The following is an 18318-nucleotide window of genomic DNA, read 5'->3' as shown; positions in this document are numbered from 1 at the left end:
ACAACTTCAATAATCATCGTGATCTCCCTACAGGACACAACAAAGAATTTCACCTGGGAGAATTCGCTCTCTGTGTCAATGATGTGGATCTGGTTGCCACAGCCGCACCACATATTCTGCTTGACGGCAAGGAGGGCCACGACTGGATGTGAACCCAGCTCCGATATTCTGGGCTCCTTCACCTTCCATTCACCCTCTGTGCAAGGGGGTGGGGTAGGGAAAGGGGGTTTAAATGTGAACATTAACACTGCTTCAGTATCCAAGTTACCATTTCACATCCAATGGGAATAAATTTCAAATGTATGTTTTTTCCTAGGTCCACAAGCCGGGGCAATACATCATTTTATCACACCCAAGGATCAATCCCAAGAAGTCCTTGACTCCTATGCAAGTGGAGTTACATAACAGCTGTCTCACAAGCTAAACTTTTTAAACCGTTGAAAATTTTGGAAACGGGGGGAAGTACTCTGATTAATTTGAAGCACAAAATCTAAAAACCTGACGAAATTACCCCCAAGATGTATCCTTTTCATGTCCGTCAGTGATTCGTGCTATTCTCTCAGTTCTAACTCTTCAATCAAAATAAAAAGTAACCCCCTCCCCCATTCAAAACTGGAGAGTCAGGTGGTGCAGACCACCTCAGGAACCTGGGTTCGAATCCCACCCAGGCTGATGTGGATTGCGTTTGGGTCCCTGTCTACTTCTGTGCATTTCCCTTGTATATCATTCTGGCAATTTCCTCCCACCTCTAAAAGCTGACACATTTCCTCGCGCTCTCTCTCAAGGTTTTCCAGGACTTCTGAGCTAAAATGTCTACCTGCCTTTAAGAAATCCCCAGTTCGCATCCCTGAAAGCGCCACTCAAAAAAGAAGCGACTAACCTTCAGTTCTGATGTATATGAGGACCGTGCCGTCTTGCTGGGCAAGGAACATGCGATTGTTCAGGTACTTCATGGACGTGACGGCGCGAGGCACCTTAAAGCTAATCAAACACTGGCTCTTGTCCGTCTGGCTGGCCTCATAGATGCTTATCCTACAGGTAGGCGGAAAATTTATAGCAAAGACTAAATTTGGACAATTGTAACGCTGATCATTGATTGTAATGACTGAGGCAAAGTGACATATGACCGAGTAAGAGGAGGAGTCCTTCTGAGGCTGCATATTCAAATCTGTTATCTCATGCGAGGTCTAGGCTCCGTTAGACATACGCGAAGACACGCTAACAATAGAAACAGTTGTGTTTCCCAAAGAATGTTTCAGACATGATCTAAGTTGAGGCTAGAGGAAAATCTAGCTGATATTGATTGGATTGGGAGTTAAAATATTATAGAGGAATAATTTCATACACAGCAGGGAATGTTGTGAAGCAAGTTATTGTAAGTATATCTTTATCAGAAGAATGGCAAATAGATTGGAAACTTCTGAGGAAAATGTTGCCAATTATTTGGACGAGTGTTATGGCAGGTACCAGTACTAATGAACGAGTGTTATGGCAGGTACCAGTACTAATGAACGAGTGTTATGGCAGGTACCAATACTAATGAACAAGTGTTATGGCAGGTACCAGTACTAATGAACAAGTGTTATGGCAGGTACCAATACTAATGAACAAGTGATATGGCAGGTACCAATACTAATGAACAAGTGTTATGGCAGGTACCAGTACTAATGAACAAGTGTTATGGCAGGTACCAATACTAATGAACAAGTGTTATGGCAGGTACCAGTACTAATGAACAAGTGTTATGGCAGGTACCAATACTAATGAACAAGTGATATGGCAGGTACCAATACTAATGAACAAGTGTTATGGCAGGTACCAGTACTAATGAACAAGTGTTATGGCAGGTACCAATACTAATGAACAAGTGATATGGCAGGTACCAGTACTAATGAACAAGTGTTATGGCAGGTACCAGTACTAATGAACAAGTGTTATGGCAGGTACCAGTACTAATGAACAAGTGTTATGGCAGGTACCAATACTAATGAACAAGTGTTATGGCAGGTACCAGTACTAATGAACAAGTGTTATGGCAGGTACCAGTACTAATGAACAAGTGTTATGGCAGGTACCAATACTAATGAACAAGTGTTATGGCAGGTACCAGTACTAATGAACAAGTGTTATGGCAGGTACCAGTACTAATGAACAAGTGTTATGGCAGGTACCAGTACTAATGAACAAGTGTTATGGCAGGTACCAGTACTAATGTGTTGGACTTGTACAGATCTGAATCTTATCTCAAGTAAGGTCTAGGTCTCCACCTGTGCTCGTTAGATGGACAGACTTTGGTAATGGCAGCAACTCTGCATGGGCCACTTTTAGGTCAGAAACTTTGACCTTTGAACCCACCTGCCATTCTCTGTACCCAGCCACACCGTCGGCTTCATCAAGCAGAACTCGCTCCGTCGCACGCTCTCTCGGAAGCTCCTCCCTGGGGCGCCTGCCTCCCCACCCCCCAGGGACCGGGTGACCCCTGGCACGCACTCTGCGCACAGCACCCGCAGTTCGCCCAGCTCAAACGTCTCCAGGATTTTGGGCGAGGGGGGCTGGAAGCTGACCACGCTGACGTAAGACTTCTTGTTGTCCGAACTGACCACCCACAGACAGTTCCTGGTGGCCTCGCTCTCCAAGGTACGTTTCCGCCGGCTGCGGGAAAAGGCCGGTTCCAGGGGGCACAAGACCGCACAGTGGATCTACAAGCAAAAAACAGACACTAGTGGATAATACAGGTGACTTGTAAACGCGAACAGTTTGCCAATAAAATTGCAGAATAAGTACTCAATCATCTGCCACTGAAGTCATCTTTAGTGTAGTTTCGGTGTGTGGTTCTCCCATTTTCGGCAGTCAAGGTTTTCAATTTTTATTGTAAAATGTCAACTTTATTGACAGATACAAGTGCATGAATAAGTTTTTCCGACAAAACAAGTGAGTTTATTATGTAGTTACCAACACACTACTAACACTGGTGCGATGCTTGAATTTAGGAACATACACAATGAATTGGCACACGTCTGTACCCATGCAGGGCTGGTGAATGGGACAGCCAGCGCTCTGCTTTCCATGGAATTTGGATATTACGAACCTTTAAGCAAATTCGTGGGGGAGTCGGGTTGGCAAGGTAGTTCTTTCCTCGCCTTCCACCTGTCTAAATTGGCGCATTAATTGGACAGTTAGTTACAATGTACCTTTGCTGACTGCTTGGTAGTGAATACAGGAAGGGCTTTCATGAGGAGGGGTACACCATAGTTCATTTCAGTGTGAGCGCTGTCGCTGTCCTCCGAAGTGTACCATCCAGGGTTGTTGTGGGATTCTGATCAAATCAATCAGACCAACAAACATTCGAGAATATAATAGTAATAATAACAAGCACTTGTAAAGCGCCCTCTATCTAGCAAACCATTCCAAGCTCCCTGCACATTGGGCTCACACATCATCTGAACATTCCTGAAACCATCTCGGCTCCCCAGTGAGTATACTAGCCTGGTGCTGTCATTTCGGCACAAACGGCTAAACTAGCATGTCTCCCTTCACAGGTACCCATTTACTCCTGGGTGGAGAGAGGTATATAGGAATAAAGTGACTTGCCCAGGATCGCAACATGCTGCCATCAGCTGGATTCGAACCCCTGACCCTCTGATCAGAAGCTACAAACCCTAACCACTAGGCCACACGCCTCCCAAATGATGCAAATGAAATCCAAAGTCTTTTCTGATGCACAGAACAGTTGTTGACTGATACAGTGAGGGGCACATTTTCACTGCACTGGACTTTAAAAGATTTACTGCTTACAATGGGTTCAAAGCAACCCACGGGAGTCAGCTCTGTTGTGACGTTCTCTGAACGGTTTTGCGATCTTTCCTACGAACACAACAACGAATTGAGTTTGAATATCCTCAAATCTTCTCGGAATTGGCTGGCAGTTACTGAGCTGAAAACTTACTCAAGGCAAGCTTGGCTGTTTCCAGGGCAGTTACCCAGTCTAACCTGGTCTTGGAGCTGACCGCGTCGAACACCAAGGTCACTCGTTTATCCCTGCAAAGGGTGGAAAGTTAAAGGCAAAACTTGCGTCAGTTCCCTATCAGAGGTTGAGCCACATGAGTGCTTTAGTTCAACAGCGAAGTCTATGATTTGTGTCATTTAGAAGCCTTTGCTGTTCAAAAACAGTGGAAATACTGGAAGCCTAGGCTGTGAAGTTACCCTGCAAAAGGTAATGCTGAAGCATGAAGTGGACTAATCTCATGACACCAAGTCTGAAGCCAGACATCACAGACATCAAGGCTTGAGAAACATCTCTGGGCCAAAAAAGCCCCTTTTAGGCCCCCCAAAAGTCTCCAGTTTCTGGTCAGAGCGTCTGTTGTAGACCGGCATGTTAGCAATATAACAAGTTTTTCATTTTGTGTAAAACGATGTCCAAAAGCTGCCAACTTGCTTAAACGACTGTGTGTCATTTCCAGAAAAAAAAAGCCACGTCGCCAAACCACTGCTGGAGCCAGCCCCTGACCAGAAACCCGAGACTTTTTTGGGGGGGCCTTATGCAGTGGCTGTGGTCTGGTATCCAGACTTACATGGCTACAGCTGGTAGTGACAGCTGTATCTTGCTGACATCAGCTTGCTTAATCTCCTGACCCTTCTTGTAGATAAGTTTCTGGATGATCTCGGCCCAGTCTTCCACGTCGTCTTTCGTCAATGTGCCATAGGAGCCCTGACATTAAAATTCAAACATAATGTCCAATGAGGGTTCAGGTATTCTTCAAGTCGTTTCTTAAATGGACGAAGAAACTTTGGTGAGGTTTCCTAAGTAACTTTTGGCAGTGTTTAATAATTTTCTGATTGTGCCTGAAATCTTTAATCCCCCCCCCCGGGAGGTGAGATGGTTTGGGAAATATTTACAGATGCAGTGAGCGGGGGTAATAATGATTGAGCACAATTGGCAGCAATAATGCTAGATACGTGTACTTTATAAAAAGACAAATTTTAATGAAAGTCTTGGGATATGAATTCCATGAATTCCACAGTGCTGTTTTTTTTACCCGCCCCGAGCTGAATTGCATCCTTAATCGGCAAAAAAGAAAGACAGGTGGTTACAAGCGGGTTCTTGCATGCATTCTGCGTGTATGCAAAGACCATACATGCTGGACTAAATTAGTTACCCATACTAGGCGTGGTCAGCATCAAACGTGCATATACATGCACTTACGCGCATACACTTGGGTGCCTCATGGCACGCCTATGCGGTGAGTAGCAAAAAAACACACACCCTCTATTGTTCCGCTAGGAGCAGATTACAACTGGACATTCCAGTTAAAAGTTCATAAGAATTTTGAGTGATGTAATACACCTTTTCGTTTTGAAGATAACAGAACTGGGCAGATATGGCGATGTTAGAATTTCTAGATAGCCAGTGGGATTAATGTCTCCTTACCTTGAGCGTGGACAGGAGAGCGCCGATTTGTCGGACGACAGCCATGTCGTGCATCAGGTCGTTCCGTTCTTGGTACATCTGTCTTGCCGAACCGGTGTACGTGTAATCTGACAAAAACCCAAAGAAAATTGATGAGAGAGCAGTAACCAAGCAGCTGGCCGGACGGTCTTCAAAGTCAACCCACAGGCCGGCCTCTTCCGTCAAAAACGTGGTAAGGGCAATTTGCAATGTAGTGCACCACCAAGAGGTTGCCACGGAAAGGCTAGTTTGTGCAGTGCATTATGGGAAATTCCATTTGCTGACTCTGCACAGGGAACTTGAAATATTAAGTTTTCTACTGACCTACACTCAAATGCAAATTGCAGCAAGGCAGCCATGCTTTTGTGGACTGTAAACTTGGAAACGGACTACCTCTTGGTGGTGTATTGTTTTGTGAATCGCCTCTAGTTTGTGGAATTTGAAAGCCTAGTTACCATGTTCTTCAGTTTGCTGCTGAGTAGTGATGGTCAGCTTCCCAGGTTCTTGGGACACCTCCACTTCTGTCCCTCCCTCCCCGGAGGGCTCCACCACCTCCACCTCACTGAGTGGAACGCTCCACCGGTACTTGCATCTGGGCATGTCAGAGCCAGGCGACAGCCCTGGGGACAAGGTTCTAACAGGGAGAAACCATTCCATAAACAGGTGGTGACGCTCAACTTGAACTTCTAGACATATTGCTTAGAAGCTGCAATGCATGCAGAGCCCTTTAAAAATTCATTGTGTTTCTTGTTTGGACTTTACAGCTGGTTACGGGCAGTGCTACATGTATGTAAAAAAAAAACTTCCTCTGCATCCACAGGGGAGTCAGGTGGGTACTGTGGTACTCCCCTTGCCTTCCACTTCTGTGACCCACGTTCGATTCTCATCCAGACTGACATGCTTTTCAGTCCCTACCCAATTCTGTGTATTCCCCCAGAATATCTTTCACAGGTTTTTTCCTCCCGCTGCTAAAACTGAAAATATCTTTGTCTTCCTTTCACTGGATCTCTTCAGAGCTTCAGGCTACAGTGCTCATTTGAGGAAACCATGTTTTACTCTTCAGAAAGAACTGGATGAGATCATTTCTGTGCAGCTCACTTGGATATGACTGTTGTGCAGATGAGAAGGTCGTTGAGCATGAAGAGACGTCGCTCCTTGCATTTGATGATTTCCCCCTGACTGTCGTAAGTCTGACGGTAAAAAAAAAAAGCAACGTAAGAAAGCAACGACAGTGAGATTTTAGGATGTGCAAAGGTCAATGTGCCAAGCCGTGCAACCGTCATGCAAACCAACGAGAAAACTATACGCAGCTCCAAAGGCCACCGAGGCTGTAGAACCAGCCTGGGCTCGCAGCACTAACAGCGTAGGGAACAAGTGAACTGCGGACGGAAGGGACTGGGCTGGTGGTCGAGGTGGACCCGTCATGCAAATCAATGAACAACCGGAAAATTATGTGCAGTTTCAAAGAAAGTAGTAGCACCCCGCTGGAGTTAAATAATGAGTAGGGAAGAGAACAGGTGGATGGGGGGGGGAGATTAGGGAAGTTGTTGAGGTGAAGCCCCAGAGGGATCCTGGCCATGCAAATGGATACACACGTTCCTGAGAGTTTGTGCATAATGTAAACGGGATTTGTTCCGTGCATGCTTCATGTACATCAATGTTATGTTAAACGGTGACATTAATGGGGGCCATGTGGACGGTGCATAACTCCCCACACTGATTTCCAAGCAGGGTGTGGCAGGCAAAATTCAAAGATTACTAAAACAGTTCATCTATCTTGATTTTTTGCAATCAGAAATGCCCCAGACAGGTGTGTGTGAGTTTGTTTCTGCATTCAATTGGGGACCCTGAACAATAAAGGACAATAAGGTCCCTGATTGACAGAGGGTCCCCGATTGACAACTGTGTACAAAACATATGGGTGGCCTTCTAAAAAAGTTAAAGTACAAACAAAAGAGGAACAATAGGGGGTCCCCAGTTGCAGGCAAATACACACTGGTGTGTGTGTGCTAATGCTAAAATGATGTTAAAAATCGGAAGGTCCACAAGCGTGCAGAAGTTGCCACGGGCCAAACAAAAATAACCCAACATGCTCTGCTAACTGAAATTCAACGTGGAATTTGTGCATAACTGCCTTGTTCTTTCACAGGGTTCCTTTGGTCTGATTTCCGTCTTTGTATAAAACAAGAAGGTGCAGTTGAAACATGCATTGCAACACAGAACAATCCACACATCACCTGGCGACAAGGGTAACGGCTGGAGTGAAAGACTACTTCAGATGCCAGTGACACAGTTCACCATGGGGTTACTGTACAACCACACCGGGTATACTCACACTTAAAGAAGGGGGGTTAAATCAAAAGGCACTCCATTACAACAGCACCAATAAGGACTCATCTCACACAAGGAGTTGGAGCACTCGTGAGTTACTCCGAGTGAGTTACACCGTACGCCGACTCAAGTAGTCCACACATGCATGAATATGGACTTAATTTGAGGAGATGCGATTACTGCAGTGAGCATCACACATTCATGCACGTCGATGGCATTCTTGAGAAACTTGTGTCATTTGACAAGATGTGGTATCATACCAGTCAAACAGGAATTTAACGCTAGCGTCTGAATTTAATGCGTCTGTCATGCGCATGAGGGCAATACCACTGCAGAAATGGCGTCTAATTCTGTTTGCTGGATACGTCTGTTATTTTTGTCAAATCCAGGCACATAATCACAGGAAAAACTAAGAAGGCCCCCGGCAAGGGAGCAAACGCTGCGAGTTATTCCAAAAGAAAATCATAAATCAGAACCACTTGGTTTTTTGTACAGTTGCGGGCCCACCGTTTTGGCCATGAACGTGCCTGGATTTGTCTTAGTAGACTTTCGGGTTTTGAGAGATCATGTGACTTTGCTGCGAAAGTATGAGTCTTCAACTGTATCCCTAAATGCTCAGATTTCCAATGAGCATTGAGCAGTAACTGCATGGACATGTACTTAGAATACCAGAAGTGGATGAAATCAAACTAAATATGGGGAATTCCAGAAATAGGGGGGGTCCATTTTTGTCGTGTCCCTGTCACATCTGACACATGATTTTGTAAGTTGAGCACGCATTTTCTAATTTCCAAGAGTGATGAATTAAGGCAAAGTACCTGCCAAACAAATAGTGATAGTTTAAAACAAATTCCGGTGCTATTTCCATGTCAAATATCAAAGGTCAGATGTCACCGGGACACAAAATGCCACCCTAATTTCTGGAATTAGCCATATACATGTGAATCTGGTGTACACGTAGACATTATGCATGCTGTAGTTTGCTTTGAAAAGTATGCAGAATATTTTAAAACTTTGGTGTGGTAATTCCACGAGGTACAGCATGAGGGATACTTGTACCACAGCTTTTGAATGTTGGAAGAGAATTTGGGGGGTGTCTGGCAGTACAGGAAACAATTGAAGGACTGGTTACTCCAACATGTTTCTTCCCGAGATCTTGAGTGTTAAACATCATCACCATAAAACAAGGACACCAACAAGGGAGGGGTTAGGTGAATGGGCATGCATCAATCTTCTGGCAAGAAGTTAAGTCAACACCACCGAGGTTCCACAGGAGGGAAATTGCAAGTTGCAATGATATTACGAGCTTGGATTCCCTTTGCAGGTGTAATTTCAGTAACTTATCCACCATTAAAAGGTACAAGTCTTCCATCATGATTACAGGACTTCTATGACAAAGACAGAATTCCAGCATAAGATGAATTTCTATGACTGTCCCAATATTTAAGACAGAATTTTTAAGAACATTTCAGATTTCCAAGAGTGAAAGGGGATAACCTTATATAGTCTGGAATTTCTACAAGATGTGAGAAAAAACTTTCAAAAGTGTTCTTAAATTTTGTAACCTCAAGGGATTCCCTCGACTATTTGCAACAATGCAAAGACCGAAGAGCTCAGATCGATTGACTCAACTTCGAGCAGGTGGAAGTCGGGACAGGAAATAAGTCTCTTGATACTCACTTCAGTCTAAAATTGGGACCGGCCATCGAAGTAAAGAGAGATATATAGACAGAGGTTAGAATGTTCAGGTCAAAAATGGCAAAGACAAATACCGACACTGACTGAGCGACAATACGGCAAAGATTCTGCATGGCAAAGTTGCAGTTTATGCCGAGAAAAAGAGTTTCAATGGAGGTTTTTATGTGACATAAGATAACGGGCAAAGACATTTCAGGAAGTGTACCACGTCTGAGGAGGCACGTGCATTTTTGAATCCGTGTATTTCTATTGGCAATTTTATGTACGCCAGAATGTTGAGAGACTTTGAAGGCACACAGGTTTCCGCGTACATCTGTGTACATTAAACGCCGACCGTCAAAAAGCAAGTGACTGCAAGTCCTCTATATCAGAGTTGCAATAGCCTCTGTACTGATGACGTCACAATATGCGCTTTCCTATGGAGCCAGTGGGGGCCCACAGTCCTCTAAGCACCACAGGAAAGCACACACATAAAGTGTAGCGTCATCAGTACAGAGGTCTGTTAGGAACTAGCAAATTGACACTGGAAAGCTTAATGAGCCAAAGGTAATGCCTCGACATCTAACCCAACAACCTCATAAAGTTTCCCCTCATATTCTCTGAAGCAATGGGCGCACAGTGCTTAGGAACCCAAGTCTACAATGTAAGTCGGATATGGAAATATTCAAACGTAAATATTCTTTTAGTTTCAATAATCATTTCTGTCATTGTATTTATAAAAAAGTTAATCAAAGGACTCACTGTCTGTAGCATATCGTCTTGTCTGATGAGCCAGCGACTTCTGTCATTTTTAAACTAGAAATGGATACAAAAACATGTTATCATGAGATGTTCTTGCTACATGTGCCCATTGTGTACTTTGGTGATGTCATTATTTTGTTGTCACAGCCTTGACATCGCCGGCTTGTTGCTATAGCAACCAGCTCGCACGTTTTTAGCAGGGATTGGTCACAGCCATCTTGACGAGTGGTGCTACTCCTTGTCAGGCAATAACGATCGGCTCAGTGCATCTCGGAATGCTTCAGTGATTTGGTTGCATTTTACAAAAACTCCGACATGTACTTTGGCACCACATGTATGAAGCCACACAATATGCCATATGCCATTGGTTTCCCAACACAGTGGGGGATTTTTGGAGAATTCTGGAAGTTTTCTGGCAACATGTTTATGGAGTTACATGTTGGACTAACCTGAATTCAGTGTTTTCATTCATTGGCCACAAACAGAAAAGTTCGTTCTGGATAATGATGGCTGACCTTGGTGGAGATTTTGACATTGAGACACTTCATGAGTTGCTTGACGGCGTAGCGTTGCTCGCTCTGGCGTTTCCTCTCATTCAGCACACTAGCCAGAGTCTCAAGCTTGGTCAGGGCTAGCTGAAGAGGCATACGGTCGCTGTGGCCTGCTGGCGTGCGCTTGAGGAGATCCTAGGGAAACATACATGGAGCCAAAGAAAGGTAAGTTGTGTGCTAGCCAGCCAGTCAAACAATCAGCCAAGTAGCAAGCCAGCTTCAGGAGAGCTGGCCAGACTGCCTGTCCACCAGCAAAGTCCCAATTAGCCAGCCAGCCAGCTAGTGAGCAAGCAGGGGAGGCTAGCCAGTTTAACCAGCCAACAAATGGGCCAGTCGGCCAACTGCCATTCAGCCAGCCAGCAGGGAAAGCTAGCCAGTTCAACCAGCCAACAAATGGACCAGTCGGCCAACTGCCATTCAACCAGCCAGCAGGGAAAGCTAGCCAGTTCAACCAGCCAACAAATGGGCCAGTCGGCCAACTGCCATTCAGCCAGCCAGCAGGGAAAGCCAGCCAGTTCAACCAGCCAACAAATGGGCCAGTCGGCCAACTGCCATTCAGCCAGCCAGCAGGGAAAGCCAGCCAGTTCAACCAGCCAGGTGGGCCAGCCAGCTGACTGCTGGGCCTGCCAGTCAACCACCAAGCCAGTATTACAACAGGGAGTTGGCCAGCCAACAAGCCAACCAACCAGCCATCTGACCAACCAGCCTACCACTTGTTGGTCTGTAAGCAAGCCCCCAAACTAGCCATGAACTAGACACCCAAGGAGCCAAACACTGTAACTGTAATCAATCAACTGTAATTAATTGCAATTAAACGCTGTAAACACTGGCCTACCAACCAGTTTGCTGGCCGGCCAGGAGGCCTTTAAGCCAGTAAAAAGATAAACTAATCATTCCATCAAGCCAGTGACCAATGGAGCGGGCCAATATGATTTACTGCGACCAATCCCCTACCTGGAGAAGACAGATGAATTGTGGGAAGCGCTGAATGGGTTTCAGCATGAGTGCATAGAGGCTGAGACGATCAATGCTGCTCGTTTGTCGAGTCTGCATCAAAAAAAAATTACAAGGGAAACCTAAAGTCAGGCTAGGAAAATCCTGTATAGACTAATCTAACAAACAGACACTAGGAGCCATCACTGAAGTGACACCACGCTCGCACTAGGGTGGTACGCGCATGTTACATTGCTCTTCAACCATTAGGGTACTGTGACCAAGGGCGGATCCGGAAACAAGTTTTTTGGGGGGTCAAATTTGTTTGGCGGCTGTAGCAAAATTTTGGCAATTTATCATGAATTATTTTAGGTCTTTCTGAGGGGTGAAGCTACATTTCAGAGCCTTTTACCTGCTGTGGACAGGAGGGAAGTGAAAAAGACCAAAATCATATTTCATTTAAAAAAATTATCAGCTCCTGATGGCCCCTGTCCCCGCCCCCTGGATCCGCCTTTGGCTGCATCTCGCCAAAGTGTACCAAGCAAACATGTTCACTGATACTAATGCTCACGTCACATCATATTTTTTGCACCCTATTCGTCAGGTCCATCTGACAGAGTGTTACAAACCCTTTTATCTCACGTCTGAAAGGAACTTGCCAAAATAAAATGTTACCCTGCGATGACTTTGTTCATTTCTTACAGAGTAAACCTTGGAAAGCTTTTCCTTTGCTAACTGACGAACTGTGTGATGTGTTTTTTTCACCTTACGAGGATGCAAGTTTACCACTGGTGCCATATGGCCCTTGGATGTGGAAAAAAGCCATACTACATATCAGGCTTTTCAACATTGATTCAATGGCACACAGTCCACACCAATTAATACGCACGTATAACAAAATAAACCATGACGAAGCAACTTCTCACAAGACAGTGAAATATATCCTTCTACAGTTAACGCCAACCCTGTACACTTTGATTTTTTTTCTCACCTCGATGAAGTTTCTAAACGCCGGCTTCTGCGCAGCCGCTCTCTTGGCCACTTCCATTGCATTTGTGAAGTTGTTGACGTAGGCACTGTATACATCCAACACCATGGCCTTGGAGAACTGGACAGTTAGGTATAAAGAAAGACAAAGATGGACTGGTGACACGGTGAAGCAAGATTTGTTACATCTTTTGAACAGACAGACGCTCTAGATATTGGGCATAGAAAGCAAAAACAGGGAGGAAATGCCAAGCAAAAACAGGGAGAAAATGCCAAGCAAAAACAGGCAGGAAATGCCAAGCAAAAACAGGCAGGAAATGCCAAGCAAAAACAGGCAGAAAATGCCAGCTTTCACTTCACGCTTGTTCACAGCCAATGAATGTCACACATCTGTGAAGCACTATGATATCCCCTGGCAGTTGAAAAATGATCATATCAACCTCACATGACAGCAGATTCAAAGCCCACAAAACAGGCTTTTTTTCGTCTCTCAAGCTTAAGACAAATTTTTATCTTACTGCTAATTTTCAGGCTAAACAACAAAATAAGCAAAGTCTGAATGCAGAATTCTCTGCTGCGGTTTGTCCAGATTTTCCATTGTACATGTAAGCAGAGCCACTAAACTAAACCTGGAACCAATTTCATGGGGCTGGTAAGATCATATGTTTTTCAAAGCACGGAAGAGAATTTGATTAGCACAAACGGGTTACCAGTCAAACAGACACGGTATGTACACTGCATATGGGCACCACTCTGCTGGTTTCTGCTTGGCAAATTTATCTGCTAAGAATGATTTTCCGGCTGAGTTTCTGCAATATAGGTCTTGACTAACCGAGGCAACAAAAACATCTCCAATGGTGTCTGATGAGTCCCAGTTCTTGACGCGGCTGGACAGAGCAATCTGGAACATGAGATGACACTGGTAGATCCCCCGAACACGATAGAAGATCATACGGACCTTCTCCTTCTCCAAGAGGGGCGGGTTGCTGTCCAGGAGGGGTTTCTCGTAGGCCTAGGAAAGTGAAAAAAAAAAGGGAAAGAGAGGTATGATCATTTTCGGGAGCCACTGGCATCACGTGACCAATCTGAGCGGTAAGAGGGGACGTGGTGGCCACAAACATTGTACATGGACCTCAACAGAGATTGTCACCTGCCCTGAGACTGAGAAGGAAGGGAGGGGGGAGCTTTACATAGTTGGACACCTGGGGGCGCTGTTCCAATTGGACAGGATTGCACAATAAGTGGGGCAGTTCATGACGGCCTTAAGTGTAAACAATTACACCGTACGGCCAGAGAGTACTCAAGTATCTACTTGATTTTCCATCGAGTTGCAATCTTGGTGATTCAAACATGACTTGCATCAGAAATTGAATGCATGCCCACTAACAGATCCCTAGAACAGTTGAGGCTGGTTGAAAAAACAAAAAAAGCGCCTTAGCTGGCCACAATTCTTGGAAAACAAATGCCGCATTGGTTAAATACCTTTACACCTTCATTTCCTGTAAACTGGTCTCTAAACCCCTGCTTCCATTCACGAACGAGATCTGCACTTTGAGGGTAAAATGTCCATTACGCCGGCTCTCTACTTAATCGAGGGTGCGGAAGCTAAATGTACCTGAATGAGTCGCTGCAGGGAAAGCATGTAGGATTTCTCGCTGTCGATGATGGACTGCACCACGTGACGACGGACAACCTGTTCCGTAGTCAGGCCCTGGGGCTGGGGAGGCAGGGCCGGTGGAGGGTGCTTAATCTGCGACAGTTTGACGTCGATGTAGTGGATGTCGTCCTTATCTGCAGAAAAGAAAGACACAAATACAAAAACCACAATCCACTTCCAAGTCAGTCTTTAATAGTGACAAGTTTCACAGTCCTCAGCATCACAATTAAAGAACGATTTTCAGACTTCTGACGATAACCCCTTCATCAAAAAGCAATAAAGTCACGACAATTATAGGTTAACTTAGATTCCTGTTTTCAATTCAAGCGAGAGTTGCAATTTACCTTATTAAGGATTTCAAATGTCGGTAAAGTCAGAGTGTGAGGTAAGGTACTGTACATGAACAACCAAGCTTCAGGAATACCAATGGGTTGCTGTTACTCTGTTGGGTGGGGTTGTGATGGGCTAGAATGGGTACATTTGGGCTAAGTGGGTTTGTAGTGGGCTTAGAGCCAGTCTAGGCTTAGGACCAGTCTAGGCTGAGATGGGTTGGGGAGTTAGGTGAGGTTGGGTGAGGTTGGGTTCGGCCAGGCCAGAACAAGCTGGGATCGGGTTGATTGGGGTCAGGTCGGTCTGGGTCAGGGCTGGGGTGGAGTACCTTCATCCATATCTTCTTTCTCCTCCTCCTTGGGCCCCGCATGGCGTCCAAACAAGAAGTTCCTCACCTTGTCCAGGTTACTGCGACCTTTGAACTCTTTCACCTGCACAAAACCAACAGCATGAAAACTTTAAAGTTTTGGAAACGGCAGCTTTGAAGCGAAGCAATGTATACAGGTGATTATTGTAATTCTAACTAAGATTTTAATTAGTTCTGAAGTCACAAAAATATGAAGGGAATCTAAATTGCATCTAGTGAGATCATATCAAACTTTAGGAAGGAACAGCAAACAGTCAAAACTCTGCGCTATTTCTTGGCTGACTATTCATTCAAACCATTAACTCAAACATTTGAAAATTAACCATGAAATAAATGATTTTGAGAATGTCACAAATGGTTGCCTTTCTCGTATCTACGGTACACACCCCTAGTGGCAAAATGAAACCAAACATGATGTGACTATGGATCACTTTGGTGGGGTCTGCATGAATTTTAAAGTTGTGACAGCGAAGGCAAATTGCAGCATTAAGCATGGCTCCTAAGACAGTCTATTGCTAGCAATGCTTATTCAAGATATGAACAACCTCAAGTACCGCACCATTCCTACATGAACCACAGCAATGTACTGTGCCACTAAGCGACTACCAAAAGGGAGGCCATTTTGTTTGCAAAACACTACGGGAAGGGTGCTGGGAGAGATGTAGGCCGTGTCCAAAACAGGCTTCCAGAGCTATGGCTTGGTCCAGTGTCATTGCGTCCTCGCCTATTTCCAACAACGCGTAGACCTGGATCTAGCTCTGGACAACGGATTCAGACGTACATGTACATCTACATGTACCAGTAACCTTAGGCTGGGTCCAAGTGACTTGCCGAGCAAAAACACAGAAGCCTGTGAATGGTGCAGGCTAGCCACTGCCCGTACTTCCCACAGACATGTGTGTAATTTTTCACCCAGTCACTTGCGACTGGCCCGATGAAAGAACACGTGGTGCAAAACTGGTCATGGCCTTGTGGCTGTCTGTGCTGAAGCCCAACACTGACGGATTATGTAAAACTAGAAACTTGTTTTTTTTTTTGGGTGCCAGGGATTGAAGTTAGAAGTCTCTTTGCATGAGCAAGGGCGATTCATTTGTAAGCCTTCAGTATGCCTTTACATGAACCTGTCTACATATAGGGAGTCAGGCAATTTACATGTACATGTATGTATGTTAGGAATGATGGACAGATGATGAACTCAAAGATGACATACATGTACATGTACATTATGCAAGACATCAACTGTGAGGTCCAGGAGTATAAATGGGTACCTGTGAGGGCGGAGCTGTTTCCTCCCCTGGGAGCCCAGATGGCTTTTTACAGTAGGCATGTTTACGGGCCTTGGGGGAGGGGAGACTGTAGTAATGGCCTTAACCAGTACATTGAGAACTTGATGTGAAAATTTCTTCATTTCATCATAAGAACTCTCAATTATTATGGTGTCCCTGTGGCAAACCCTTGGTGGCACACTACATTTGAAATGCCCTAAATCAATTAGGCACGATTCTCTACAAAGAACTACTGTTTTCACTACGTTGGGGCATTTTTTTCCACACTACGACTCACCCAATCTAGATACGACTACAATGCAGAGGTGCAGGTTGCCGGATGGGGTGAGAAACACAGTGACAGATGGGTCGACAGATGGATGGTGAGTTGTGTTAGAGACAGGAGAAATGCGAGGGAGGAATATCTAGTTACATGTGAGTTTACAACACAAAAGCTTGCGGGAGTTAAACTCTTGGAGACACATCGTAACCTGGGGGCCAATTTCATAGAGCCGCTCAAGCACAAAATTTGGTTACATGTAAGCAAGAAAAAAACAACCTTGCCCGACAAATCAGGTTACCAGCTGAGACTCCATGTGATGTATATTGTTTTGGAATGGTATTCACCTGTCGTTTGGTTAACACGACAATCACATAGATTTTAAGCTGGTAACCTTTGTTTTTTAAGCAAGGTTTTTTGCACTTAAGCAGCTCCGTGAAATTGGCCCCTTAATTGACTTGTAAATGTTGACCTGTTCCATTCTATTTTCTGGTCACAATGCCATCCTACTGGGTTGACACACTACCATGTGTATACATGGACCACTACTGTACTAAGCACACAGGTTAAAACATTCATGTACAGACAACATGTACGTTGTACACATGACACAAAACCCAGTAAATGAGGCCAGTCAAATTAGCTTACCCAATCAGCTTAGCTACTTAATACCCAATGGTCATAAATTTCTGCAAGTGATCCAGCACCCAGAAACTTTTTGTACTTGTGAACAGGCATGAGCACTTTGTGTTCTTACAGAGGTTGTTATTCCCATTTGAAGTCAAAAGTGGATGGAACAAATTGTACCCGGTACCTGTCCGTTTGACATTTTAAAATACATGTAGGTACTGATTTTTAGTTTAGAGTACACATCACGCTCTGGTTCAAATTCAGTTATGGCCTCCGCAATAACACGCATGAATAACGGGTTGTGGCGTGCTCATGACATGGCAGAAATGTAGAAACCCCGGGGGAGGGGGGGCACCACAAGCCTGATGGTTACTTTCCTGGTCCCTTCTACTGCGTTTCGTTCCACATGAACAACACCTCAATTCTTCCTCCCGACGCACAGCGCATGCATAACTACCTGACTGGGTGTATACATGAATTTTCATCCACAGGTATGAGCCAGGTACATGTACGTATTTATACCCTCCAAGCACAGGGCATTAGAGGATGCAATTTACCCCAAAGTGACTTGGAGACCACTCATCTACTTATCAGAGCATTAACTTGGTACTTCCACGAGCGTAAGGTCGCTCACTGGTGTTGCAATGTCTTTTGGCATGACCGCGGGACATTTTTGTAAGAAAAATACCAGGCTTTACCAGTATGTGTACATGTACATAGTTGTTCAAAGGTTAAGACGGTTTGGCCATTGATATTCCAGTGTGATGACTGACCGAGGACATTAAGGTGTTAGCAGTTTCTCATGAAATCTGCATTCTTAAGAACCACAAACATTTGTCAATGTTGATACCTGCATCACCACAAATGTTCAGCCAACACAAATTTCCAATGCAATTTTGCATTTACATGTAGTTCAAATGTTCTTTTGTAAGGGGGCATGTGGCCAAGTGGTTAGGGTTTGTGGCTTCCAATCATAGGGTTGGAGGTTCGAATCCAGCTGCTGCCAGTATGTTGTGGCCCTTGGCAAGCCTCTTCACCCCTTCCCTGCCTCTCTCCTCCCAGGAGTATAAATGGGTACCAGCATTAGCTGGGGAAGCAACCT

General features: G+C 44.8%; 1 protein-coding gene and 1 long non-coding RNA gene across 7 annotated transcripts in view; one reads left to right on the top strand and one right to left on the bottom strand.

The window, feature by feature from the left end:
* LOC147796385 (uncharacterized) overlaps window positions 1-2788 on the top strand; it is a 29335-nt gene extending 26547 nt beyond the window's left edge. The window contains exons 6-7 of the long non-coding RNA XR_015428012.1: window positions 34-1038; window positions 2376-2788. This is a non-coding gene — a long non-coding RNA (uncharacterized LOC147796385). The remainder of the gene's footprint in view (window positions 1-33; window positions 1039-2375) is intronic.
* The window catches only part of LOC110976480 (rho guanine nucleotide exchange factor 10-like), a 68443-nt gene that overhangs the window by 9922 nt on the left and 40203 nt on the right, over window positions 1-18318 (bottom strand). For 4 of the 6 annotated variants that reach the window (XM_022229762.2, XM_087147349.1, XM_087147348.1 and 1 more), the window contains 17 exons: window positions 16605-16619; window positions 15003-15105; window positions 14303-14478; window positions 13520-13699; window positions 12692-12808; window positions 11722-11814; window positions 10732-10902; window positions 10217-10270; window positions 6545-6636; window positions 5902-6080; window positions 5429-5535; window positions 4572-4708; window positions 3947-4038; window positions 3192-3316; window positions 2356-2699; window positions 881-1032; window positions 54-196 (listed from right to left, as the gene is read on the bottom strand). In XM_022229762.2, the coding sequence (XP_022085454.2) occupies window positions 54-196; window positions 881-1032; window positions 2356-2699; window positions 3192-3316; window positions 3947-4038; window positions 4572-4708; window positions 5429-5535; window positions 5902-6080; window positions 6545-6636; window positions 10217-10270; window positions 10732-10902; window positions 11722-11814; window positions 12692-12808; window positions 13520-13699; window positions 14303-14478; window positions 15003-15105; window positions 16605-16619 (2280 nt within the window). The remainder of the gene's footprint in view (window positions 1-53; window positions 197-880; window positions 1033-2355; window positions 2700-3191; window positions 3317-3946; window positions 4039-4571; window positions 4709-5428; window positions 5536-5901; window positions 6081-6544; window positions 6637-10216; window positions 10271-10731; window positions 10903-11721; window positions 11815-12691; window positions 12809-13519; window positions 13700-14302; window positions 14479-15002; window positions 15106-16604; window positions 16620-18318) is intronic. The other 2 variants (XM_087147347.1, XM_087147350.1) reach the window with 1 other exon arrangement.

The sequence above is a fragment of the Acanthaster planci genome, linkage group LG16 (genome assembly GCF_054643075.1).
Source record: "Acanthaster planci isolate LZ-2023a linkage group LG16, COTS_SCS, whole genome shotgun sequence".
NCBI lineage: Eukaryota > Metazoa > Echinodermata > Asteroidea > Valvatida > Acanthasteridae > Acanthaster > Acanthaster planci.
Note: the sequence above shows the minus strand (reverse complement) of the source record. Positions and strands in the feature narration are given on the sequence as shown.